The sequence below is a fragment of the Mustela lutreola genome, chromosome 7 (genome assembly GCF_030435805.1).
Source record: "Mustela lutreola isolate mMusLut2 chromosome 7, mMusLut2.pri, whole genome shotgun sequence".
In the NCBI taxonomy this organism is placed as follows: domain Eukaryota; kingdom Metazoa; phylum Chordata; class Mammalia; order Carnivora; family Mustelidae; genus Mustela; species Mustela lutreola.
Genome location: NC_081296.1, coordinates 51,564,258 through 51,591,116, shown reverse-complemented (window position 1 = coordinate 51,591,116; position 26,859 = coordinate 51,564,258). Strand labels below are relative to the sequence as shown.

The window sequence follows — 26,859 nt, the reverse complement described above, 5'->3', positions numbered from 1 at the left end:
TAAATTCAGTGACCATCAAGAAAGGGGTCGTAAGAGTTGAAGTGACCAAAACAAGGTTATCCCTTCTTCTGCTGTCACAGAATAGCAGAGAGGATGGGAGGTAAGATACCTGTTTTGTTGATAATTCAACTCTGTCATATGCCTAGAGATTATTTCTGAAATCTTGTTATAGAAATTTTTCTAGATTGAGGGGCACCTGGGTGGTTCAGTGGGGTTAACGCCTCTGCCTTCAGCTCAGGTCATGATCTTGATCTTGTAAAGGTCTCTTTAGCCAGAGCAGCTCCATCCTGACCATGCAGCCCCCGCCCCCTTCAGGGAACTTACGGGTCCCAGGTAACAAAGCCCAAATACAAGGGTGGGTCAGGCCAGGTGGAGGTATCCAACTGGTGGGGGGCGCATACTGTCTCCTAGCTACCAAGAAGTATGGGCCCTGCCCTTTGGGCACCATTTCTGACTAAGGTGATAGGCTAGTTAAAATATCTATTATAGGGTAAATTGTAATTCAATCGGTCACTTACGTGTGACCTAGCAGGACTGTGCAGTTTTCTCTGTGTTACAATCTCATTGGTCACCTGTGCGTGGCCAGGCCCAACCACATGGCCTTTGCCCTTAAAAGCTAGTCTGTAAAGAAGAGAGAGGTCGCCTCTTTGCAAGAGACGGCCCCGGCCGATCAGTTTGATTCTCAATGCTTGGCGTGAAATAAAGCTTTGCTTGACCTTCGCTTTGTATCAGTCTCGCTCCTTTGACCACGGACCTATTATTGGGGAACGCAACAACCTGAGCCTGGGTCCTGAGGGTCCTGAGACCGAGCCCCGTATGGGGCTCTCTGCTCAGCAAGGAGCCTGCTTCCCCTCTCATTCTACCTACTTGTGATCTCTGTCAAATAAATAAATTAAAAAAGAAATTTTTCTAGGTTGAATTCCATACCCTACTGGCTAGGAGTTGAAAAGAGATATTTGAATGCTAACATTTCAGACTATTTTTTGCTGCCTTTCCATACTACCATGGACCCCTTTCTGGACTTAATTCAACCCCACCTTTTAGGGGTTGAGGGAAAAGAATGAAAATCTAGACAAACTCAAATATCATAATGGGTTACAGCCTGGTTCTCTACTGCCTTTGGTGAAAAAATTATTTTAAAAACTTTTTATGGAAACATAACATTCACAGCAGAACACTGTATGTATCACTGGAATGTTCATAAACATACACAGCCACGTAAGTAACATTCACATCAGTAATAGTTCTCGAATGGAGACTCTGCTCTCTGGGGGACATCTGGCAATGTCTGGAGACATTTCTGGTTGCCTCAACTTAAAAAAGATTCTACTAGCATCAAGTGAGCAAAGGCACGGATGCTGCTAAACATCCTACAATACACAAAACTGCCCCCACAACAAATTACCCAGTCCCACATGTCACTGGTGCTATTGGTGAAAAACTCAACAACATTATAACAATGCAAAACTCCCTTGTACTTCCTCTGCAGAAAGGACTTTTACCACTTGAAATGTCAAACTCCATTACTCTAGCAGAAAAGCTGCTATTACATGATGTCATAGGGAGGTGGGACAGGCCTGATCAGATGAAAAAAACTCACCTGCTTGGAAGTAAAGGACAGGATCCAAGAAAGAAAAGAGAGTACATACACTTGTTGCTGGCCTACAACTACCAGACAACCATATATTACAAATTTATTTTTTTTAAGGTTTTATTTATTTGACAGACAGATTACAAGTAGGCAGAGAAGCAGGCAGAGAAAGAGGAGGAAGCAGGCTCCCGGCTGAGCAGAGAGCCAGACTCGGGGCTTGATCCCAAGACCCTGGGACCATGACCCGAGCCGAAGGCAGAGGCCTCAACCCACTGAGCCATCCAGGCGCCCCTATATTACACATTTAAATATACTTTTAATCCATACAAAATTTAAGGTCATTAAATCTAAGGTCATTATCAAGATTCCACATCTATTAAGAGAAAGTGCTAAGATTCAAACACAGGTCTAATTACAAAGTCTATGCTTTATAATCATGTAAAAATGGAATTAAGGAAGTTGAGACTAATTTGGAAAAGGCACTAAAAAGCAGGAAAAATATGGGAAGTGGTTAAAATAAGAAGGATCACTCTTTCACTGTTTACAAGTAGCAAGGGAAAGGAACTTTCCCTTAAAGCATGACTCAATCCAGGGGCGCCTGGGTGGCAGAGTTGGTTAAGCGGCAGATTCTTGTAGATTCTTGGTTTCCGCTCAGGTCACGATCTCCGGATTGTGAGATCCAGCACTATTATGTCAGGCTCTGCGCTCTGCGCTCAGAGGTAGAGCCTCTGCCCCTGGGCTTGCAGTCACTTACTCAAACTCTCTAAATAAATAAATCAATCTTTAAAAAGAAAGAAAGAGAAAAGAATAAAGTGCAACAAAAAGAAAGAAAGAGAAAAGAATAAAGTGCAACTCAATCCAGTAAACCAAATCTTTTTTTTTTTTTTAAGATTTTATTTATTTGATAGAGATAAAGAGCATAAGCAGGGTGAGTAGCAGACAGAGGGAAAAGCAGGCTTCCCGTTGTGCAAGGAGCCTGATGTGGGACTTGATCCCCAGACCCTGGGATTATGACCTGAGTCAAAGGCAGCCACTAAACAGACTGAGCCACCCAGGTACCCCTTCAGAGGACTTTTACATGTTTTTGTAGACATGTGATCCCAGTTGTAGTTTCATATACTCTCCATTACACAGAAAAGCACTTCTTAATATGTCATCTAAGTTAGATAAATCCTCAAGGATCTATCTTGGGCCCCCTTCTTTTCATCTGATTCAACAGACACGTTTACCCTGGTAACCTCATCCAGTTCTATGGCATCAATTACCATTCACTGGTTCACATTAATAACTCCTAGATTTTCCAGTTCTATATTTCCAATTCTCTCTCATGACGTTAAGGAACTTTTTGACTTAGTTGTTCATTCATTTAACTCTCTCCTCCAAATTAGCTACTATTCATCCTTCAGGTATTTATTCAAACTTCTTCATGGTTATTTTTTCTCTGACACTCACCATGTTATGCATGTGATTATTTGAGTCCATTCTGTCTCTCCTACTAGACTGTATACCCACATTGGACTTATTATATAGTAGCTTACAAGATGAACTCTAGGGGGAAAAAAATACTTTTTTTAAGATTTTAAGTATTCTTAGGTGCCTGGGTAGCTCAGTTGGTTAAGCAACTACCTTGGGCTCAGGTCATGATCCCAGGGTTCTGGATCAAGTCCTGAATTAGGCTCCCTGCTCAGTGGGAAGTCTATTTCTCCCTCTCCCTCTGCTTACTACTCCCCCTGCTTGTGCTCTTTCTCTCTCATAAAAATAAATAAGATCTTTAAAAAAAAAAAAAAAATTTTAAGTAGCCTCTATACCCAACATGGGGCTTGAACCCAAGATCAAGAATCATACACTTCTCAGACTGAGCCAGCCAGGTGCTCCAAACTTTGGAAATGGTTTTGAAAGATAAAAGAACAAGGGCACCTATGGCTCAGTGGGTTAAGCCTCTGCCTTTGGCTCAGGTGATGATCTCAGGGTTCTGGGATCGAGCCCCACGTCGGGCTCTTTGCTCGGTGGGGAGCCTGCTTCCCTCCTTTCTCTGCCTGCCTCTCTGCCTACTTATGATCTCTAATAAATAAATAAAATCTTAAAAGAAAAAAAAGAAAGAATCAGAATAGGGGTGTCTGGGTGGCTAAGTTGATTCAGCGTCTGCCTTCAGCTTGGGTCATGATCTCGGAGTCCTGGGATTGAGTCCTGTGCTGGGCTCCCTGCTTGGTGGGGGATGTGCTTCTCCCTCTCCCTCTGCTGCTCTCTCTCACTCTCTCTCAAATAAGTAAAATCTTAAAAAAAAAAAAAAAAAAAAAAAAAGTTATGTGGTCTTAAAAAAAAAAAGATACAGAAACATATAAACAGGGGAAATGTGGTAAGAAACCATCCCTAGGATAAGATTAATAAAAGAATATTGGGGCGCCTGGGTGGCTCAGTGGGTTAAGCCGCTGCCTTCGGCTCAGGTCATGATCTCAGGGTCCTGGGATCGAGTCCCGCATTGGGCTCTCTGCTCAGCAGGGAGCCTGCTTCCTCCTCTCCTCTCTCTGCCTGCCTCTCTCTGCCTACTTGTGATTTCTCTCTGTCAAATAAATAAATAAATAATCTTTTAAAAAAAAAAAAAAAAAGATTAATAAAAGAATATTTAAGAAAAGATAATTTTTAGAGGTGCCTGGTTGGCTCAGTCAGTAGAGCACAGTATTCTTACCCTTGTTGTTGTAAATTTAAGCCCCATAGTAGATGTAAAGACTACTTAAAAATAAAATCTTCGGGCGCCTGGGTGGCTCAGTGGGTTAAGCCGCTGCCTTCGGCTCAGGTCATGATCTCAGGGTCCTGGGATCGAGTCCCGCATCGGGCTCTCTGCTCAGCAGGGAGCCTGCTTCCTCCTCTCTCTCTCTCTGCCTGCCTCTCTGCCTACTTGTAATCTCTGTCAAATAAATAAATAAATCTTTAAAAAAAAAAAAATAAAATAAAATAAAATAAAATCTTCAAGGGGCATCTGGGTGACTCAGTCATTAAGCATCCAACTACTGATTTCAGCTTAGGTCATGATCTCAGGGTCGTGAAATGCGCCCTCACATAGGGCTCCACACTAGGGTGAAGATTGCTTAAAATTCTTTCTCTTCCAAGGCATCTGGTGGCTCAGTCAGTTAAGCCTCTGACTCTTGATTTTGGCTCAGGTCATGATCTCAGTGTTGTGGGATCAAGCCCTACATTGGCCACCACACTCAGTGGGGTATCTGCTTGAAAGTCTCTCCCTCTGCTGTTCTCCACCGCCCCCACCCCACACTTTCACTCTCTCTAATAAATAAATAAATCTTAAAAAAAAAAGATAGTTTTTATTAAATGAGCACCACACTAAAATCTAAGTTCCTTTTAAAAGTACTGTTTGTAGGGCACCTGGGTGGCTCAGTGTGTTAAGCCTCTGCCTTCGGCTCAGGTCATGATCTCGGCGTCCTGGGATCAAGCCCCGCATCCAGCTCTCTGCTCAGCAGGGGCCTACTTCTCCCTCTCCCTCTGCCTGTCATGATCCCTGTTTGTGCTCTGTCAAGTAAATAAATGAAATGTTTAAAGAAAATAGTACTATTTATTTCCTGGGAGGTATTATTTAGACCAAAGACGCCATCACTTGCTATCAACTCCTAATCTACCCCTAATCTTAATTCCCTTGTCAAAACCAGATGAACCAGTCATTTGCCATTGTTTTACCAATATCAAGTAAATAGGTGGTAAAGTGCTATAAATTTGTTTTTGCTAAAAATAAAAACAGGGTTGCCTGGGTAGCTCAGTTGCTTGAGCCTCTGACTCTTGATCTTGTCTCAGGTCATGATCTCAGGGTTGTGGGACTGAGACCCATGTTGGGCTCAGCACAGAGTCTGCTTGAGATTCTTTGCTACTCTCTCTCCCTCTGCTCTTCTTCCCAGCTAGCACTCTCTCCCTCTCTTTAAAATAAATAAAACCCTTAATTAGAAAAATAAATTTAAATAAAAGTAAAAACAAACCATCAAAATTTAAATTCAAGCACTCATTCCCCACATCACAAAGCCCAACCCCACTATCTCTCCACTGCTACTATCTTCCAAATAATACATCTCAGGCTGTCACCAATTCATTTGGACAAGCTTTCTCTTTGTCTATAGGGACAAGGGAATGGAAGGATTAAAGTGGATTTGCTTCGCCCTTTTCTCCTGATTTTTGTTATTGGATATGAAATGGAGGATGAAATGTGACTAGGGAATAAAAACAAATGAAAAATGTGAAAATTTTGGATACAAAAATGTCACTGTATTATTTTCCAACTATCTTCCCACACTTTCCTCTGCTACTTCAGGTCACTAATCCCGCATAAGCTAGGGACAACCCTAAAACTTGGGTCCTAAATAACAATCTTTGCCTCTCTGTGACATCTGAGGACACCTCCTATTTAGTTCTAAGGGAGTGATTAGAGGGTTGGAAAGTTGCATTATTTTAAGCCTTTAAGACTGTCACATTCCTATCCCCACTTCTGAAAAGCTGCTCCATTTCACAAAGGCTGAGGGGCAAAAACCCAGAGCTTCCCAAGTCAGTAAGCTTAGAATGTCTATTTCTGGAGTTTTGTCCTGCCCAGACTGTTTCCTAGGAAGAAGCAAACTATACTTCTTTTCTTCCTCAATAATGTTTATAGGCCTACACTCAGAATCTTTTTTTAAAAAATAAAATCATTTTTACTTAGTTTTTCAACATGAAAACTTCTGTTTATCCTGTCCTATAAGGCAGGTGCAATGTTCTAAGAGCAGCCACTAGTACACAGCTAAAAGCATACCACTGGCACCAAGCTTTTGAATAAGGTACACTAGTCACAGCACTGCCATCTCTAAGAAGTAGCTAATTAGGAATTTCAAACGATGAGTAAAAGCTCATTGCAATAGTACAGTGGTTTTCTTGATAAAACCAATGTTGTGCCCAGAGTAACGAATGCCCACGTTGAACATAAAACATGGTTACCTTTTCCTGGTTAGGAAGGATGAAGAAGAAAAGACCTCTCTAAACCTGTGTAACTAGATATAATTCCACTTGGTTAAGACGGGACCAATATCAAATGCAAGAGCCTCAGAAATAACAAAAATAATTAAAACAACAGGACTTAAAAAAAAAAAACAACAACAACCATGATTTAGATCTAGCTGAAAGTCAGAAAGGGATAGAAAGTAAAGAGTAACTCAGAGAAGTTACCAAAGCACTAAGCCTGAGAGACACTAAGCTCAGGGATATTTATGTTGGTAAGAAAATAATAGCTCTGTTTTTCACTTTGCCTATAGGATGACCCTTGTTTAACTCAAGGGTAAGACCTGAGGTTACCATAGAGAAGACCAAAAGAGCCTAAAAAAGAAAGAATTTGTGATTACTGTAAGGAACATTAAAGGTGGACTTGAAAACTAAATGCTACAAAGAGTATTCATTATATTAAGCTGGGTTCAATCCAAGGACCTGTAAATTTCTGTTACAGAGAGAACCTGCACCCCAAGATTTTATCTATCATAAAATACCTTTGTATACTAAATAGATAACTGGATATAGATACATTTAACAAAATCAAATAAACTATATGCAGCTGGCAATAAAAAGAAAAGAAAGAACAATCTGAATAGTTCGGGCTTCACAGTTATTCCACTCACTCAGTATACACTCTGGAGGGAGCCAGAGACAGGAGACTTGAACTGTCTGTTCACTTAATCTGGTTTCCAGTTCCATGTGCCAGTGTAAGTATTTAGCCAGGGTTAGGGGAACTTTAGGGTATAAATACATATTTTTCATTAATACAGTCCTTGAACACAAGCTACATTTTACATGAGACCTCAAACTGAAAAAACAATGGTTTCAATGCTGGAGAAAAAATTGTGTTGAATTTATGAAACCAATACGTCAATCTCCAACATGGAGACATCCTAAATAATTTTCAAGAGTATTTTCTGACCAAGTGCTTCATACCCTGACTTTAGTACTTGATCCTTTGTAAGGGATGGGAAAGGAGAGGAAAGATAGCAGACACAAACAAAAATGAAAAAATTTTTCAGCCTCTTTCTGAAATTGTAATAAGCAATCAGCTTGTTTGACTTCAAGTCTCCACATTCTCAATCTAAGCACATATGTATAAGCAAAATGAAAAATGCCTTATGGCATATTTTATCTAAAACAGACACTCCACCAGATGTTTAGGAATCTGCATACTGACGGATTTAAGATCTAGTCTAACATGGTGTATGTAAATGTGTAGTCACATTGTATGATGACTTCTTCTCCACATTTGCCATTTTTTCTCTTTCTATTCAGTGGTATATATATTCGAAAGACTCCAAAACCTAAAGAGAGCTATCTAAACTATAGATCAATATAAATTCTGAGAGCACAGGTAATACATGTACCAGTACTAAAAACCACATTTTAAATTTTATTTAAATAAATTAAATAAATAAATTTATTATATATAAAGTTATGTTACTATAACTTTGGCCAAAATAGGTCATTCCAGGGGCGCCTGGGTGGCTCAGTGGGTTGGGCCCCTGCCTTCGGCTCGGGTCATGATCCCCTCGTCGGGCTCTCTGCTCAGCGGGGAGCCTGCTTCTCTCTCTCTCTCTGTGCCTCTCTGTGCCTGCCTCTCTGCCTACTTGTGATCTCTGTCTGTCAAATAAATAAATAAAAATTTTAAAAAAAATAGGTCATTCCATAATATTTCTTATTTGAGTTTGCAGCATATTCAAGTATGTGTTCATCTCCGATAACAACGGTAGCATGTTAATTATCCTTCCTTAGGTATGAGACTTAAAATCCCAGCAGGGAAATACACTATACTCAAAAACATTTAATTCTCTTATTGACTTCAAAGAAATAGTATGTGTGGGCGCCTGGGTGGCTCAGTGGGTTAAGCCGCTGCCTTCGGCTCAGGTCATGATCTCAGAGTCCTGAGATCGAGTCCCACATCGGGCTCCCTGCTTAGCAGGGAGCCTGCTTCCCTCTCTCTCTTTCTCTGCCTGCCTCTCCATCTACTTGTGATTTCTCTCTGTCAAATAAATAAATAAAATCTTTAAAAAAAATAAAAATAAAAAAAAATAAAAAAAAATAAAAAAAATAAAAGAAATAGTATGTGTTTATTAAAAGAAAAAGCAAAGAACTTAGGGGACTTTACTATTTATGTCAGGTGATGTTCTCTTCCTAAAACAGCACGTTTAATTTGAATGTGTCCAGCTCAGGAATAAGGTCTTTATTGGATAGCTATACTATTTTATTTGGGGATGCCATGAATTTCCAGAAAACTATGAACAAATACTTTCACAAATAGATTAGAAAACAGACTAATTTTGGATTAGCAATAAATTCAAATTATCCAAACCTGTCTTCTACTCCCTTTTACTTTATATTTTTAAAAATATCACAAGTTGCCTTTCTGGCAAATATATCTAGTCATAAGAATTTTGCACAAATTTGGGGCACCTGGATGGCTCAGTCAGTTCAGCATCTGTCTTCAGCAAGGTTTGTGTTCTCAGAGTACTGAGATGGAGCCCCATATCCAACTCCGCAGTCAGCAGAGAGTCTGCTTCTCCTTCTGCCCCTCCCCCTGCACGTGTGCGTACTCTCTCAAATAAACAAACAAGTAAATAAATAAAATATTTTTTAAAAAAGAAAGAATTTTGCTCAAATTTTCCTTAAAAATTCTGGAACCATAATTTAAAATTGAATCAATAACACTGATATGGATGTCCTCCTTTAACAACTATATCAGAAATTCAGGAATTAGTTCTCCTAATTGAGAGGTTAACGAGAAGTCAGATTCATTATAGCTGTATTCTGAAATGACCGACCCCACACAACGATTGAGAAATGAAAAAGGAGAGCTGGAGGAAAATCTTGAGCATGCTGACAAACACTTGAGAATCAGATGATATCTAAAGTGTAGTGCATAGCTCCATCTGGAAATAGCAAAAAAAAAAAACAAAAAAAAAACAAGGACAACTTTCACAATGATAGTGGTATTTAACCAAAAGGTATATGAAAAGCATCTGTTAAAAGTTTTAAAGAAATATGTACATGCTTACTGTCCCCAGCACTAAAGATCTGACTTCAGTAGGGCACTTTTACTTCTGTAAAAGCTCCAAAATGATTCCGATATGTACGTCCAGTTTAGAAGCCTCCACACTAAAAGACTATTCAACTTGAATGTTAATTTCTCTAACCTCCCATTACTCTGCTTGGCGTATGAGGAGTATGTACACCTTCTTTCCACAATACTCTGTACCTTTCCCTAAGGATTAATTCAGTGCAGAGTTACATATTTAACTTCTGAAGAAATGTATCTAACAGGAAAAACCAACTCTGAGTTGAGTGGGCTGGGTATCAGTTTATAAACACTTTTTATGATGGAAAGAGCCCACTAACAAAAATGGAGGCCAACAGAAGACATACAGATGGCCAACAGGCACATGAAAAGATGCCCAATGTCACTAATCATCAGGGAAATGCAAATCAAAACCTCAATAAGGTATGACTTTACACCTGTTAGAAAAGCTATTATTAAAAAGATAAGAAATTAGTATTGGTGAGGATGTGGAGAATAAGAAGTCCTTGTGCACTACTGGTGGGAATGTAAACTGGTGCAGTCACTATGGAAAACAGTTTGCTCAGAAAACTGAAGATGGAACTACCATATGATGCAGTAATTCCATTTGTGGATATTTATTCGAAGAAAACAAAAACACTAATTTGAAAAGATATATGCACCCCCATGTTCACTGCAGCATTATTTACAATAGCTAAGACATGGAAACAACCTAAATGTCCATCAATGGATAAATGGATAAAGAAAATATGGCATGTGTATATGTATATAAAATGGAATATTTTTCATTCATTAAAGAAAAGAATGAAATCTTGCCATTTGCAACTACGCAGAGGGAACTTGAAGGCATTATGCTAAATAAGTCAGAAAAAGTTAAATTCTATATGAGCTCACTTACACATGGAATGTATTTGTTTTTTGAGGGAGAGAGAATGCATACATGAACGTGCAGGGAGGAGGGGGGTGCGTGGGTGTTGGGAGGAAGAGAGACTCTCTTAAGCAGGCTCCATGCCCAGTGCAGAGCCAAATGCAGGGCTCAATCTCATGACCCTGAGATCATGACCTGAGCTGAACCCAGGAGTCAGACACTTAACTGACTGAGCCCCCAGGTACCCCTATATGTGGAATTTAAACAAAACAAAAAACACCCAAGCTCATGGATACAGAGAACAGACTGGTGGTTGCCTGAGGTGAGGAGTGGATGAAATGGGTGAAAAAGGTCAAAAGGAGCTAATTTCCAGTTATAAAATGAATAAGCCATGGGGATGTAATTAATGTATGGCATAGTGACCATAGTTAATAATACTATATTGCATATTTGAAAGTAGCTAGGAAAATAAATCTTGAAAGTTCTCATCAGAAGAAAAAGACTTTTATAACTATATATAGTTATGGATGTTAACTGGACTTACTGTGGTGATCATTTTGCAATATATACAAATATTGAATCATCATGTATATGTGAAACTAATATATTATGTCAATTATTCCTTAATTTAAAAAAAAAGACCCATGAAAAAATTTAATGGCCAGGTCTGGCTCATCTAAACACAATATAGTATTTGCTAGTAGGGCTGGAATCCAATGGTCTCAAATTTAAAAATAGTCAATTAGTGTATTTTTCAGGCACACAGTCAAATTATACTCTCCCAATGGACAATATTTCAAATTGAAAACTGACCACTACCAAAAACCTTAGAACTGCCTTTTTATTTCCTGCAGCTAGTGACAAGTTCACAAAAAGAAGTACCTTAATCCTCATTCTTCTCCTCACTATTCAGCCTAGAGCTCTAATTCCTTCAAAAGGCTAAAGTCTGTACTCCTTAAGGATTAACAAAAGGGAAAAACCTTTCTAAAGCAATCATGTTACATTCATTTCAATCCTTAGAAAAATAGTTCAGAAGGCCTGAATATATACCAAAAAACCTGACTTTAATGGGAAATAGCTAAGCAAGAGCCATGGTTCTCTTTTATTTTATTTAAGATTTTATTTATTTGAAAGCAAGAGGGAGAGTGAGCACGAGAGAGAGAGAGCGCACCAGTGAGAAGAGAGGCAGAGGGAGAGAGAGAAGCAGCAGACTCCCCGCTGAGCAAGAAGCCCAATGTGGGGCTTGATTCCAGGACTCCAAGATCATGACCAGAGCTGAATGCAGACACTTAACCAAATGAGCCACTCAGGCGCCCCAAAAGCCAGGTTCTTCAACTTGAGATCAGCCCTGAACCAAAAGGAATCCAACAAACACTTCCAAACTAACTAATCTATCAAACAATGTAACTCCAAACCTCAATGGCTCCAATTGATCTGACTCAAATCTCTCTCTCCTCAAACCTTCCTGGAAACCAGGAGTTGCAACATAAGCTATCATAACCTCATTCTTTTCCAAAACCTTCAGATTTTGGCTTAACTCTTTAAAGTCTCTAAAGATATCTTTCAACTTAATTTCACAATGACCTGTACCTCATAGCTACTAACATTATAATATCAGCAATAGTTAACATTTATTGAGTAGTTACAACATGCTAGGCACTGTACTGAGTGCTTAATGTTCTTTATCTGATCTAATCCTCACCATAAGGTCAGTACTATTATTTACTTCCACATTACAGATAAGAAAAGAAGCTTAGTGTCGCCTGGATGGCCCAGTTGATTAATTGTCTGCCTTTGTCCCAAGTCATGGTCCTGGGTCCTGGAATGGAGTCCTGCACTAGACTCCTTGCTCACCAGGGAGTCTGCTTCTCCTTCTGCCTGCCCTTCTCCTTGCTTGTGCATGCTCTCTCTCTGACAAATAAAATTTTTCTAAATAAATAAATAAGGAAAGCACTTTATGACAGCGTATCTCCAACTCTGGTATGTATCATAATCAAAGAAAGAGCTAATGTTAAAACACAAGGCCCAACACAATTGTTCACAGATACTGCACCTGCTGGTACAAGGACTACTGCTTTATAAAAAGGTAAACAGAAGTAATACCCTCACCTTAGCTATCATTTTCTCATGCGAAATCACTTCTCTACAGAGTACTTCTGACAAAAGAGACACTTAGGACTTAAAAAAAACCTCCAGGGTCTGAAAGTTAAAAGATTTTTTCCCCTACTTCACAAAGGCCCCAGTATCACCAATGACATTAAGACAATGGAAATCTTGGGGTGCCTGGGTGGCTCATTGGGTTAAAGCCTATGCCGCCTTCAGCTCAGGTTGTGATCCCAGGGTTCTAGGATCAATCCCCGTGTTGGGCTCTCTGCTTTGTGGGGAGCCTGCTTCCTCCTCTCTCTTTCTCTGCCTACTTGTGATCTCTGTCTAACAAATAAATAAATAAATCTTTAAAAAAAAAAGACAGTGGAAATCCAAAAAAGGAAAATTAAGACCAGAACGACTGTAAAATTCTGCTCAAGGGCCTGTCACCATCCACATTTTACTTCTTCAGCCTAAAAGTGTTTTCTTTGGGTATCCTAGGGCAAGAGAAACAACATAAGAAAAAGGAGGGAGATTGTTTTGTAATACTAAAAAATCGAGGACAAGTTCTAAAAATATAATAGAATTTTGCCCTATGAACAGAAAATCTCTAAATGCTATAAATTCCTTCTGTCTGTCTCTCTTTTGTCACACTATCATCTATCTCAAAAGAGCCATTCCTCTTACGCAAGACTGACCCAAAGTCTATCCTTTCTCAGGTAGTTTAAACATTGATTACGTCAGTGTCATCTAGGATGAACAACTTCAGGTATAGGATTTGTTAAAAATGTCTCCTCAGTCTGCTGGGGAAGCTTCTTACTTGGATGGGTGCTGTCAGCCATGACTAAACTGTACCAAGAGAAATATATTTTAAAATATTAATATGGCTTGGCACCTTCCTGATGCTAATCCTTCCAGGTCCATCCCAATGGTACTACTGGGAAATTAACTGGAGAAAAGCAAGCTTCCCTCTGCTTTCTACTTTCAGATGCTCCTCCTCTACAGCTCTGCCATGCACAGACTCATTCTATACATATACACAGAGATAGAACATGTGCACACACACAAATAACTCTCGGCAGGAACCAAAAATCAAAGCCTAACCCCACGGTTTTGAAGTGAGCAAGTCCAATTTCCTTCTTTGTAGCCCCTGACACATGCTGGCTGGGAGCCGTCTGGATTTTTTTTCTGCCTTGTTCCTGCACCAGAAGGCTCTGCACTGCAGGTCAGGGGATGATAAGGAAATGAGCAGTGTAATTTCCAAGGCCTCTGAACACGGCCCTGTCAGCAGCTCTGGAGGCGGGTTACTCAAGCATGGCTTGAAGAGTGAAAACCACAGAGAGGAGTGCTCAGCCAGCCAGCAGTGGCAGGATCTCAGCTGTGTATGTTACTGCCACCTCCAGCCTGAAAGCCCAAGCCCTGCTGCCTCCCTGGATGAGCTCTGCTGGTAAAAGCTCTTATACCCAAATGGCAAAAATACAAATTCGCATTGGGGGAGGAAGATTAAGAACTGGGACTTAGATTTTTCCATGCACTCTTGTGTAGAAACAAAAAGCATTTAGTGCTCTTCCAGCATACACGAGATTGCACAGGCTGGTAAAACCACAATAGCATCCATCCAAAACACCCAACCCCACAGGAATATGGCCAGAAAGGAAATTTAATTTATATGAAATGTGAAATTCAATAGGCTACTTCAAGATTTTTTAAAGCCAATTTTCGGTCTCCTCCCTTCTCCAAATCCCACTATAAATATCAGGACCTTTAGAACCCATCACCAGCATGAAAATTTCCCAACCCAGGTTTGGATCTTCTTCTGAGTACAGTGCTCAAAATCTTAACCTACATGTTTATCTATTTATACTGGGCTTTCTGTATAGGGAGAATGTGGTTATATTTCAGCCCATTATTGCCTATGACAGACTGAGACATATTTTAACTTAAATCATGTTTTTCTCTCTTTCTAATATTTATTGAATGCTTCCTACTGAATGCCTCACACTGTTCAAAGTGTTTTATATGCGTTAACTAATTTAATCTCATAACAACCCTATGTAGTAACTACTGTTTTCCTCATTTCACAGTTGAAAAAACTGAGGTAGAGCAGTTAAATAACTTGCTCAAGATCACTCAGTAAGTGGCAAAGCTGGGAAACAAACCAGGTAGTCTGGCTCCAGAGTTTATACTCTTTTTTTAAAAAAGATTTTATTTATTTATTTGACAGAGAGAGAGAGATCACAAATAGGCAGAGAGGCAGGCAGAGAGAGGGGGAGCAGGCTCCCCACTGAGCAGAGACCTGATGCAGGGCTTGATCCCAGGACCCTGAGATCATGACCTGAGCTGAAGGCAGAGGCTTAACCCATTGGGCCACCCTGGCACCCCCAGAGTTTATACTCTTAACCATTAAGTTATAGATAAAAGTTGATGTGAAATTTAAGTTTAGAAAGAAAGCTAATGTTTTATGTCAGAAGTGGCTCCCAGTTCTCACCTTAAACAGAAAATTCACAATGGTTCTCAAATGATAAAGTATACAGCAATTATCTGGAGAGACTTCTGGAAGTTTTTGGGCCCGTACTCCTGAAACTTACTTAGCAGAACTGGGGTAGGGTCAAGAATCTGCATTTTGACACTCAGGTGATGTGATACACACGGTTTTATGGGAAACACTTTTAGGGACTCAATTGTAGATGGTAAACCGTAAAGTCCAAAGTGCAGGAAACTTCTCTGTTACATTCACTAGGACATACTGAGCACCAAGTATAATACCTAAGATCTAAAATGCACTCAATTGCCAACTATACCTCAATTAAAATTTTTTAATAAAAATAAATGCACTGTTAATATCCTGAATAAATGGTATTCAACAGTATATATCATGTCTTTATAAAACAGTTAATATCCTAATTCATTTAAGGTCTACCTACTAGTGATATGTCCAAGAAGCAATAGGGTTTTTTTCTTACCTGCAATTGCAAAAAAAGAGGGAACTGGCAATGCCTCAATGATTACAATGGAAATTTGGAATGCAATAATTCAGAAAACACACATATACACACAAACCAAGCTCAAAGCAGTTTAAAAGTAACTTTCCTTTGTTATATGTAACAAGATAATAGGATAGGCTTAACACCAGCTATAAATAGTTCTTTGCAAACATCATCATCATACCAAAGAAACCTAAACTCAAGGGCTCTTTTGTTTATTAAGCATTTACAATGTTAAAATCGGTATGAAAAATAGTGAAAACAGTTTCAAGAGTATCTGGGAATTTATATCCAATGTTTCTAAGGTAGTTTTTAGAATGGGAAAACAGAATCCCTCAGAACAACTGAAGACTTTTTAATAACCCCAGAGTAACCATATGCCCTAAGAACTTGGTCACCAAAAACCTGGTTTCTAAGCCTGGCTTTGCAACGGATTACCTGTGAGAGCCTAGGCAAGTCACATGACTTCCCTGGTCTTAATTTCTTCTTCCACAAAATAAGGAGATTGGACAAGATAATTTTTCTGTGGGCCCTCCTTGAATTACAACACCCAGATGGAAAACAGAGTTACTGAAGAAAAAATAAATTAAGATCAGGCTCTGTTGCATCTCTGTCCCACATAAATATCAACTTCTTTCAATTTTTCCCATGTAGGAAAATACTGGAGGGCATCTGGCTTCAGGAAGCATGGTTGACTGCTATGTCATCAATAGCTGAGAAAAACAGCTAGTGAAGGAGGAGGCTTTATGAGAGAAAACCTTGAATCAGAAGGAAAAAAAGAGACCTGACCTTGATTGGGCAATGAGGAATTGTAACACAAGAGAACTTAGCTGGAAGGCATAAACTAGGGCAGGAAAACAAAACCAAGGGCAGAGGAAGATGCTCTTAGAACACAGGATATGATAGCAAGCATGATCAGAAGGGGAAAGGGCAAAGAGCACACTTAATGGGGTTTTTTTGGTATCCTAAACTAAGGGGGGAAGTGGTAATATATGTAGCAGTCTGAGAGTAACGGAAGCTGAGACCCCAAAAACGGAAAGCAGAGTGCAGACTGTTTCTACCTTGCAAGGTCAAAAACAGCAGCTAAAGAGGCCACGGGAGCTTCTGGTTGCAAACTTGTAGATCCTTTAGCCACTAGAGCCTACTGGTTACTTTATACGATTTGAAAAAATCAGTCTCACCTTAAATTCCTGGTTTAAGCCCTTGATTCTGACAAGAGTCTGTACTGCAGGACAGACTCAGCACAGATACATCACTGCTTTCTGTGGTTTGTACATTCTTTTTTTCTTGCCTGTCAGAGTGGCAATGCAAGCACTAAGCTCTAAGCTTGGAACATTCAGGCAAGGCACCCTTCTTCCCCCTTCCATCCCTAATTTAACAACCTTTCAATCAAACCAAAGGCAAGGGAATAGGCAGGAGCCGAAAGGCTCTGTCTTGTTTATTCCTCAACATTCCCGCCCTCATCTCTTCAGCTGGCAGGAAGCATGAGCAGGAGTGTTCAGTAACAATTCAGGGCAACCGCAGTTGCTAAGAGCCATTTCTGGTCTCTCCTAGAACTCTGGGAAACAGCACAGTGAAACCTTCCAGAGAAAGGTGTGGTGGAGCCTAAGCAGGATCCCATGAAGGGAAATCCACATTCTTGGCTGATAGGAAATTCCCTCAGCCACAGCCCAAGATAACTTAACTAGTTGAGAAAGAAGGTCCTGAGGTGGATAATTTGAATACTCAAATCTCCCTCATTAGCTAGTGGTAGATACATGACAATTCTACCCTACAGCACAAACTATTTTCTCCAGTTTCCAAGGTGGGAGTGGGGAGGGAAGGGGCAGGTGGACATGGTTAGGGGGGAGACATCAGTCGAGACACTTCCCCAAGTTTTATGAGTTTTCTTCATGACAGCTCCCAGCTCAGATTATACAGTTCCCAGATTATATCAAAACATCTGTTTTGCTGTTTTAGTTCTGTTGGTATCCCCACATAGAAGAAACATTCCAAGCCAATTAAGGCATAGGCAAGCCCGTAACTCAGAGAGAAAATCTTAAGTTTTCAAAGACTTAGCATACAAGCTATAATAGTAATTAATCATCACTGAGCCCCTCTTATACTCTAAACCCTGGAGTCCATATTTCCCAAAATCTGATCTGCTCTAAGATTCCTAGCCTTCTTCCCCCTTAAGTCTTCCCCTCCTCCCATTCTAGAAACACTCTCTCCCTGAACACTGTTTTCATCTCCTAGCAACTTCCTAACATTTACTTAAATAATTATTTCAATGATCAAAGGCTTTATGGAAAAGCACCCCTAGAAACAGACTGTTCAAAAAGGTTGAGGAAATAGGGAAAGGAACTAAGAAACCTGTTTTGGCTTACAGTAACATCAAACTGCAAAGCAACTTTCTGCTTCTGAAAGTATTTCCCAGCAGTTTTCTTTCTTCCCAAAAGTGAAGCAATCTCTCCCCCTTTTCTCTCTCATTCCATTGCCCTACTGTCAGTCTCCTTGGGAGACAAGGCTTATATATCACAGCTCCATTATAAAGGGGCAAACCTCCCTGACACCAAGGTGCTTTCCCAGCTGAATATACTGCATCTTTCAGCCCAATTATAATCTGAAGGGCAGCCACCCAACTGGTCACTGGACCTCCAAGAGAAAACAAGTTCCATTTGCTACTCTATTGGAGACTATCATAGACATTTAGACTTAAATCCAACATGAAGCTCAGCATTGTTAACCCTTTCACCTGCAGATGACTTTTAGGCCTACAAGACTGGGACATGAAATTAATAGTTCTAAACAGAAAGGAAAGATTTCATGTTCCTTTCACTCTCCAAAGTGGCCACTTTTCAGGGTTCCTGGGTGACTCCATGGATTGGGCAACCGCCTTCGGCTCAGGTCACTATCCCAGTGTCCTGAAATAGAGACCCACATCGGGATCCCTGCTAGGCAGTAAGCGGGCTTCTCCCTCTGCCTGCCCCTCCCCCTGCCTGTGCATGCATGCGTGCATACTCTGTCAAATAAACAAACAAACAAACTAACCCTTAAAAAAAGTGGCCACTTTTCAGCACAGGAATAACAGTGATTATGGACATGGATATATGGCAAGAGTTTATTGCAGCCAGATGTAGGGAACAGTCTAATGGGCCTGGAACAGAAGCAAGAACTGGTACTCCTAGGCCTCTTTAAAACAGTATTATCCATCTGTACCCCAGAGAAAATGGTAAATCACAGCCAGCACAGGACAAGCCATGCCAGTAGCCAGCTGGAACTTGATGCTGCTGAGGTGGACTATAGCATCTGTCACCTAAACACAGGCAGCTTTTCTTTGGCAGCTGCCTCCGGTGAAAGGGAATGAACCATTGTGTTATTAGTGGAAGAAAATTCACAGCCCTGTTACCAGGGAAGCCCAGATGTTGCTAAGAGCTACAGATGTGCCGGAGGCAAAGACCAAAATACCTACAGCAAAGAAAGCACAAGCTACCACTGGAATCCAGGCACGGAGAGGGCACCACCACACAAACATACACATGCAGCCTCTATTTATTAACACTTACATATGGAAATAGGTATTCCCTGTTGCAGCTGATGTAATTACAGAGAAACCAATTTATACTGCATCTGCTGGGATCAGCTGAAAGTAAAGGGTGAGCAAACACAGAGCGGAAAAATCAAGAGACAATGAAGAGCTCATCACCAGGCCAGCCGCTTTGCAGGAAATTGTAAGCTGCTGAAGTTTAAGGCAGCCTGAGCTGACCCTAGACTGACACCTCCTCTGCTCCAGCTCTGCAAGCTCTATTTCCTGAGACATGAACTAAGATCATCTTCCCAGAGGAGGAGAGCCCCTCCTGGGGCTGCTAGCACCTGTCCTTCCAACTCAAGCAGAAGGTAAGGTATCATTACACTGTTTGGTAGCTATTAAACCACCAGGACACTTTGATTACCAATAGCTGAGGGAGATACTTGGCCAAAAACTGTACCTTTAGTAGCCAAACAATCTCTTTCAAGGCCAAACATGCATAGCCACAATGCTAACTCGTAAGACCTGATTAAATACCTCTTAGTACAGTCAGTACCTCTTGCTCACTTCTTTACCTGCCCCTTCACTCTTTGGTAGGTACCAAAAGAACACTTGGCAGATATCATTCCATGAGACTTATTTAACCATTTCTCTTCCAGAAACCCAGCAGCACCATTTATTCCATTAAGACGAGCACTCAACTGAAACCCTATCATCAACTTACAAAGTTTATCAATGACTCTGAGGATAAAATACAAGCAAGCTGGCAGCCACATAAAGGTTGATGCCCATGTCCAGCAACAAGTGTCTGAGGGTGGGACAAGGACAAGGTGGCAGGTTCTCCAACTTAAAGAGAAAATTCATTCTACCAAGTAGCTGCCCCCAACAATAGATATTCTCCAAAATGTCCAGGCCTGCTGTTAATGAATCTGTAGAGAATCCCCTAATTATGAACAAAACCACATCATCATTACCAGCTGCTCTGACCTTGTAATTGGTCATTACCCACAAACTAATGAGCCTCCCACAGAGTGCACAAAGCATTTGGTGGTTAGTCCAGGGCAGTTCTGACTGGCAGTAGGCAGCCAGATCTGGCCACCTCTTACCTTTTCAGACTTGACTTTCTTTAGCGGGCGACACTCATTCTCCCCTTCCTCTGGCTCCGGTTTAGCTCCCAAAGGATTGAGCGCTGCCCCAGGCTCAATAGCTATACTCCCAAGTGGCTCCACAGCTCCTGTATCCACCCCTGCACTTCCATCATACTGACCAACCCGTCCTCCCAAGGGAACTGGCTGGAGGACCCCAGGATCCTTTTCTGAACAAGTCCCCACTCCTTCGCTTCTCTCCTTCTTGCTCTTAGATGAGCTGTTCTCCTTCTCCTTTTTGGAGCCGGCTACACTGCGGGATGCCTTAGCCGCCTTCTCTGAGCCCTTGGGAGCAATAGCAGCAACCAGGCTTCCTGCATTGGCACCATCTCCTGAGCGTCCCTGCACCTCTTTCTTGCTAGCTGCCCCCTCACTTGGAGTGAACAGGGAAGTCCCTGGAGTGGGTTTGCTAGTGTCTTTGCCACTCTTATTCCTTTTGGATTTTGATTTGCCTTCCTTCCCTTGAGGACCTGGCACTGGGGTCACAAACTTGATGTTGTCTGGTAGTGTGGCCACAGCATTGGGAGCCGGTATCCCCACCTCCTTTGAGCCTGACATTTCCAGTTTCTGCTGGTCCTTTTCCAGATCGGCGTCCAGGTCAATGATGAGATTCCCTACTCCAATGTCCCATTCATCCCCACTGTCGTATGTCTCAACCGGGTTTGCATCCACTCCTTTCCCTCCGGAGGCTCCACTGCTCAAGGACATCTTAGAGTCAACGTCCCACCTCAAGATTCAAGGCTCTTCCTTGCCCCCAGCTTTCCTATTTTCAGCTTCAGCTATGTTCTCAGACCTGTCACATTGGTCAGTACATGCCCAGTGGACAACATCATTGCTGGAAAAAGAAAATTTAAAGAGCTGTTAAAGGAAACAATACAGGCAAGGAGACAGCCTGAAATAAACTCCCACACAAAACAGACTATTCCTAGGGGGCTATCACATCACAATGGACAAGACAAACAGGTTCAATTGTATTTCTAACCAAGTCACATTGGACCAGGGAAAAGTTAATTCCCGCTCCATCTCCCCAGGGGAGAGTACAGTATTTCCAATTGCCCGGAGAGTCTGTATAAGTCTTAACTACGGGTCCTTTAGAGTTAGTTTCCCATTCCCCAGAGACTAATTCTACTACCACCGCCAGCTGGCAATCCTCCCTCAATCAATACAGGCCCTGGCACATAACAGATTCAAGCTCTAGCACAACTGTACTCATATCCCCTTTCTCCTTGCTTCTTCTTGAATTATCAGAGACTCAGAACATGGACTTGCAAAGGCTGTAAAAGCCCTCTATTAACAGAGTCTGTCCCTACTAAAAATAAAAAGGATTCCTTGTCATTCTACTGTTTTGGGGGGAAAAATCTTATTATGGATAAGAGCAAAAGAGAAAAAGCAAGCAGAACGAGAAAAAATATAACATTAGGATAGAGGCCAAATATTGCAACTAAAGGAGGCAATCATCAGAGAGGACTCAACTACTCAGCTTAATTTCAGTTAAATAAGCCTTATTCATCTCAAGGTTTCAAATTATGTCCAAATAGCATAATGCACTGTAACCTTTCCCACGTCCCCCTAAAATATCTACGAAGACAAACACACACATAAACACACACACAAAAATTGTACCCTGACTAAACACTTCTAAAACCCCTAACATCGGAGTATGAAATAACTCTTCACAATTTTATATAAGATTGTTGGCATGGTGGGGCACCTGGATGGCTCAGCCATTAAGTGACTTTGGCTCAGGTCATGATCCAGGGTCCTGGGATGGAGCCCCGCATCAGGCTCCCTGCTCGGCGGGAAGCCTGCTTCTCCCTCTCCCACTCCCCCTGCTTGTGTTCCCTCTTTTGCTCTCTCTCTCTCTGTCAAATAAATAAATAAAATCTTAAAAAAAAAAAAAAGATTGTGGGCATGGTATTGATAAATACCAAGGTCTCACCACATGAAACAGAGATTGGCTAAAAAAAAGCGGGGACAGAACAATTTGTAACACTCCAGTCTCCCAGCTCATGAGACTTTGAGAGTGTACCATCTAGAAAACCTGGCAGTCAAGAAACACCACCCAGATATTACTTTATGACAAAGTGAAAGAGTTCTGTTCTTGCTCACTCCCCTGTCCACCATCTTTCTATATCTATTTAGAAAAGAATGCTCATAAGATAAGAGAGCAAAGAGCAAACCAGTATGGCACAATGAATCCTATAAAGTGGATTTCCAACAGTAAATGCTACGGATAGGACAGAGACACGACAAATTTTAATTTTTCACCTACTCTCTCGAGACAACATCAAAGAACCAGGGTGCAGTTACAAGAGAAGATATCAGAGCTCCTGGGTGGTTAAGCGACTGCCTTTGGCTCAGGTCATGATCCCAGAGTCCTGGATCAAGTCCTGCACCGGGCTCCCCACTCAGTGGGGAACCTGCTTCTCCCTCTCACTCTAATGCTCTGCCTACTTGTGCTCTCTAGCTGTCAAATAAATAAATATTAAAAAAACAAAACAAACAAACAAAAACAAAAGAAGATATCCTCCAAGACAGCAGAGCTGCCCCAAGTGAATGCTTGCTAGTAACTGGGATTTAAGAGAAAAAGGTGTGCAAGTTAATTTGCCATTTAGCTGTAGATCTGAGGGAAAAAATACATCCTTTACACAAGTAGAGAGCTTAGTACCATTAGGAACAACTATTGCTGGCATTGAGTCTACAGAGATCCTACTTCGTAAAAGGAAGAGCAATCTGTCGGGGGGTGGGGCGGGGGCAGCATGATGTGGGAACTATGAAAAAATGCCACCCACAAGGTAAAGAAAACATTATCCCTGAAGTCAGAGAAATGATACCTCTGAAAATATCTAGAGTTTTATTTATTTTTTAAAAGATTTATTTTATTTATTTGAAAGAGACAGACCAAAAAAAGAAAGAAAGAAAGAAAGAGACAGACAGACAGACAGAGAGAGCATGAGTGGGGGGAGTGGGGGAGAAGCCGACTCCCTGCTAAGCAGGGAACCTGACATACGACCTGATCCCAGAACGCTGGGATCACGATCTGAGCTGAAGGCAGATACTTAACCGACTGAGATACCCAAGTGCCCCAAATATCTGGAATTTTAAGGAAATTTTTGTTGAAATGTTTGGAATTCTCAATACCACCTAAGAAGACTTGGCTTCCAGTAAATATTAGTATAGCACACCTTTGTTCATTCATTAAAAAAAATTGTATTTATTACCTACTAGTGCTAGGCTCTAAACTAGGTGCTAGGAATACAGCAGTGAATAAGTGAGTAAGGCAGTGGAAAATGGTACTGGAAATAATTCTATTATGAGGGACGAGTATTTCTAGAAAAGGGAATGCCAACTGAATCTGCACTATAGTGCATCATTAAAGCATAGCTCTTTCCAACATCATAATTTATTACTGCTGCAATCTTTGCAATTGTGGCAAGGCTTAGAAGATAACACATTCACATTCACCTAAAACTCACCCACTTTCCTCCCAAGCTGCCATATCACCAGTATGTAATTTAACCATTAAAATAACCCGATGTTTGTTTAACCTCAGAAAAACAAAACTTTCAAGATTTTCCTCTAAAGAACAAAACAAATGAACACAACCTTCCTCTAGAAAGCAGGAATATGATGGAACAGAGACTACTGGGGAAAGAATATAAAGTACATAAAAATGACAGTACTCAGAGAGCTTATGACAGTTCTCACTTTACTGTACTGGATGACCTGTCCATATGGAGCAAGATAAAAGAAGCATGCCCATAAGGAAAAGACAGCATTAAGAAGAAAATAGGCAGAAATGAAAGGATATGAACTTAAGACAAAAGGATATAAGGATATGACTTTTTTTTTAAAGATTTTATTTATTTATTTGAAAGAGAGAGATCACAAGTAGGCAGAGAGACAGGCAGAGAAACAGAGAGAGGAGGAAGCAAGCTCCCTGCTGAGCAGAGAGTCCCATGCAGGACTCACTCCCAGGACCCTGAGATCATGACCTGAGCCGAAGGCAGATGCTTAACCCACTGAGCCACCCAGGCACCCGAGGATATGGCATTTTTTAAAAAAGGAAGAAGGAAACAAAAAATGCACTACCTATTAAAATTCACAGAAATATCAAGAAAGCACAGAACTGAAACTGTGGGAAACGATTTAGTAAACTACAAGAAAACTTGAGATATTTTCCTAGAACGTGAAAAAAAAGGACAGCAAAAAGAAAATGAGAGGAATGTTGAGAGATATACCACCATTTAATAGCAGTGAAAAGAAAACTGAGGAAACTAGAACAAATGGGAGGTAAGCAACCCATTAAGACATAACAAATGAATAGGATCTTTATCTGAAAAAGATCCTGCATGCAGACTGAAAAGGATTACTGCTCTTTCAGCAAAACCCATTTTTTAAAAAAGATTTTATTTATTTATTTGACAGAGAGAGAGCTCACAAGTAGGCAAAGAGGCAGGCAGAGAGCGAGGAAGGGAAGCATGCTCCCCAGTGAGCAGAGAACCCGATTCGGGGCTCGATCCCAGGACCCTGGAATCATGACCTGAGCCGAAGGCAGAGGCTTTAACCCACTGAGCCACCCAGGTGCCCCAGCAAAATCAATTTAAAAAAACAAACTTACACACATTCTGGCAAAATTTTCTAATTATAAGGACAAAAATTGGGCCAACCTCAGGCTGCTCTACAATAGTAAATGTTAAAAAAGAATGAAAAATCTACAGAATTTGAAGAAAAAAGTTGTTAGTCAAGTCTTACACAAAGTCAAGTTGTTTGTCATGTATAAAAGTAATAGGGGCACCTGGGTAGCTCAATCAGCTGGTCATCCAGCTCTTGGTTTTGGCCCCGGTCATAACCTCAGGGTTGTGGAATGGAGCCTGTGTCAGGTGCTCAGTACACAGTCTGTTTGTCCCTCTCCCTCTGCTCCTCCCCTAGTCCCCTGCTCTTGTGTGTGCTCTCTTTCTCTCTCTCTCAAATAAATACTTTAAAAAAAGGGTAACAAATTTTCAGTTATGTAAAACACGTATATATCAGTCTTGTTAAAAAACTATCTAAAGCCCTAAAATCATTTCAGTAGCATGAATGTTAATAATTCTTGTCAACACAAATACCAACTGAATTTTGTAATCTAAAGAGTAAAACTGGATGAAGATATTAAAAATTATTCCTGAAAAAAATCTGAGATAAAATCAATGCCTATAATAATGTAGAACCCAAAGTTCAGCCTTAATACTAGCAAGAAAAGACACTTCCTCAAATTCCTCTTGTCCCAATTCTGTATGTCCTGGCAAATTGTTTTGTTTTTTCCTAGTAAACAAGATATACTGCCATTATTATTATTTTTTTAATGTGATTCTTCTCAAAGGGGAGCTGGAGATGAAAATTTGAACATCTGGTAGTCTGTGATCATTTCCAGGTTCTGCATTTTAAGTGATATTCATTAAACAGAAAGATGTCCAAGAGTATACTGAAAGATCAAAAAGCCATTTTTCATAAGAGCAAAGGTCTTACAAATACAAAGATTAAGATATTCCTTAGTTTGGAAAGGAGAATACCAAAGGGAGACAGGTTGGTGAGCTTCAAGTATCTGGTTGAAATGTGGGAGAGAGAAATTATCCTGTGATGCTGAGGGTAGAAAACAGGACAAGTGAATAGAAGTTACAGAATTGACAGATCGTTTGGGACACGTGGGTGGCTCAGTCTGTTAAGCACCTGCCTTTGGCTCAAGTCATGATCCCAGGGTCCTGGGATCAAGTCCCACCACCAGGCTCCGTGGCTCAGCGGGGAGCCTGCTTCTCCCTCTGCCTGTCTCTCCCCCTGCTTGTGCGTGCTCTCTCTCTCTCTGACAAATAAATAAAATCTTTAAAAAAAAAAAAAAAAGACAGATGTTTTAACTTAGGAAGAAATTCAGTTATTTCCAACAATAGCCCACAATGCTTAATGAAGCCATATCTTTATCACTGAAAATAGTGAGCAGAAAAAGCATAATCATCTGTCAAGCAAATAACATTAAGAATTCCTCTATGTGTGGTAGGGGGTAGTCTGGATATGCCTAGGGCCTTTTTCAAATCTGTAATTCTATTAAGGTATCTACCAAAAAGTGCTTTCCTTCCTAGAAAACCAGCCAGCATTTCTGGACCAGGATACAAACAAAGAAAACATATCCTGAGGACTGATCTTTAGTAGTCCCAATGTTCTTTTGAGAGTTACTGTCCTATTTTTAAGGGTATTAAGAGTTTTCATAAGTAGTACTTTTAACCAGGTGACTTTTCAGAAATCCAGTCTTCCAAACCTCACAGGCTTCACAGTAACTTTGGTGGTACATTTCCAAAGATAAATTGTAAAATTGCCAAGGATTCTTTAATCAGCCTGACTGCAGCAGCCAAACCACTTCCCATCTGCTCCCTACAGCTTCCCTGGCTTTAGACTGCTAATAATCAATTCTCTGACAGGTCATTGCAGAGATGTTTAACCCCAGGAGGTAGGGCAACTAACATGCTTGCTGGAAATGAAAAGCACTGACCTCTTGCTTCCATGGCAGAGAAACTGCAGAATGAGGAGAACCAATACCTTAGAGAGACCACAAGCCACTTTCAACTTGAGAGCTTCTGTA

General features: G+C 40.8%; 1 protein-coding gene across 4 annotated transcripts in view; it reads right to left on the bottom strand.

Annotated features, from left to right (window-relative positions):
• Positions 1 to 26,859, bottom strand: part of ZNF609 (zinc finger protein 609) — a 231,269-nt gene that overhangs the window by 176,873 nt on the left and 27,537 nt on the right. For 2 of the 4 annotated variants that reach the window (XM_059180756.1, XM_059180757.1), the window contains exon 2: positions 20,211 to 21,084. The exons of 1 other annotated variant lie outside the window; for it this stretch is intronic. In XM_059180756.1, coding sequence (XP_059036739.1) covers positions 20,211 to 20,957 — 747 coding nt within the window. In that variant the 5' untranslated portion in view covers positions 20,958 to 21,084. The remainder of the gene's footprint in view (positions 1 to 20,210; positions 21,085 to 26,859) is intronic. One more of the 4 variants, XM_059180758.1, reaches the window with a different exon arrangement.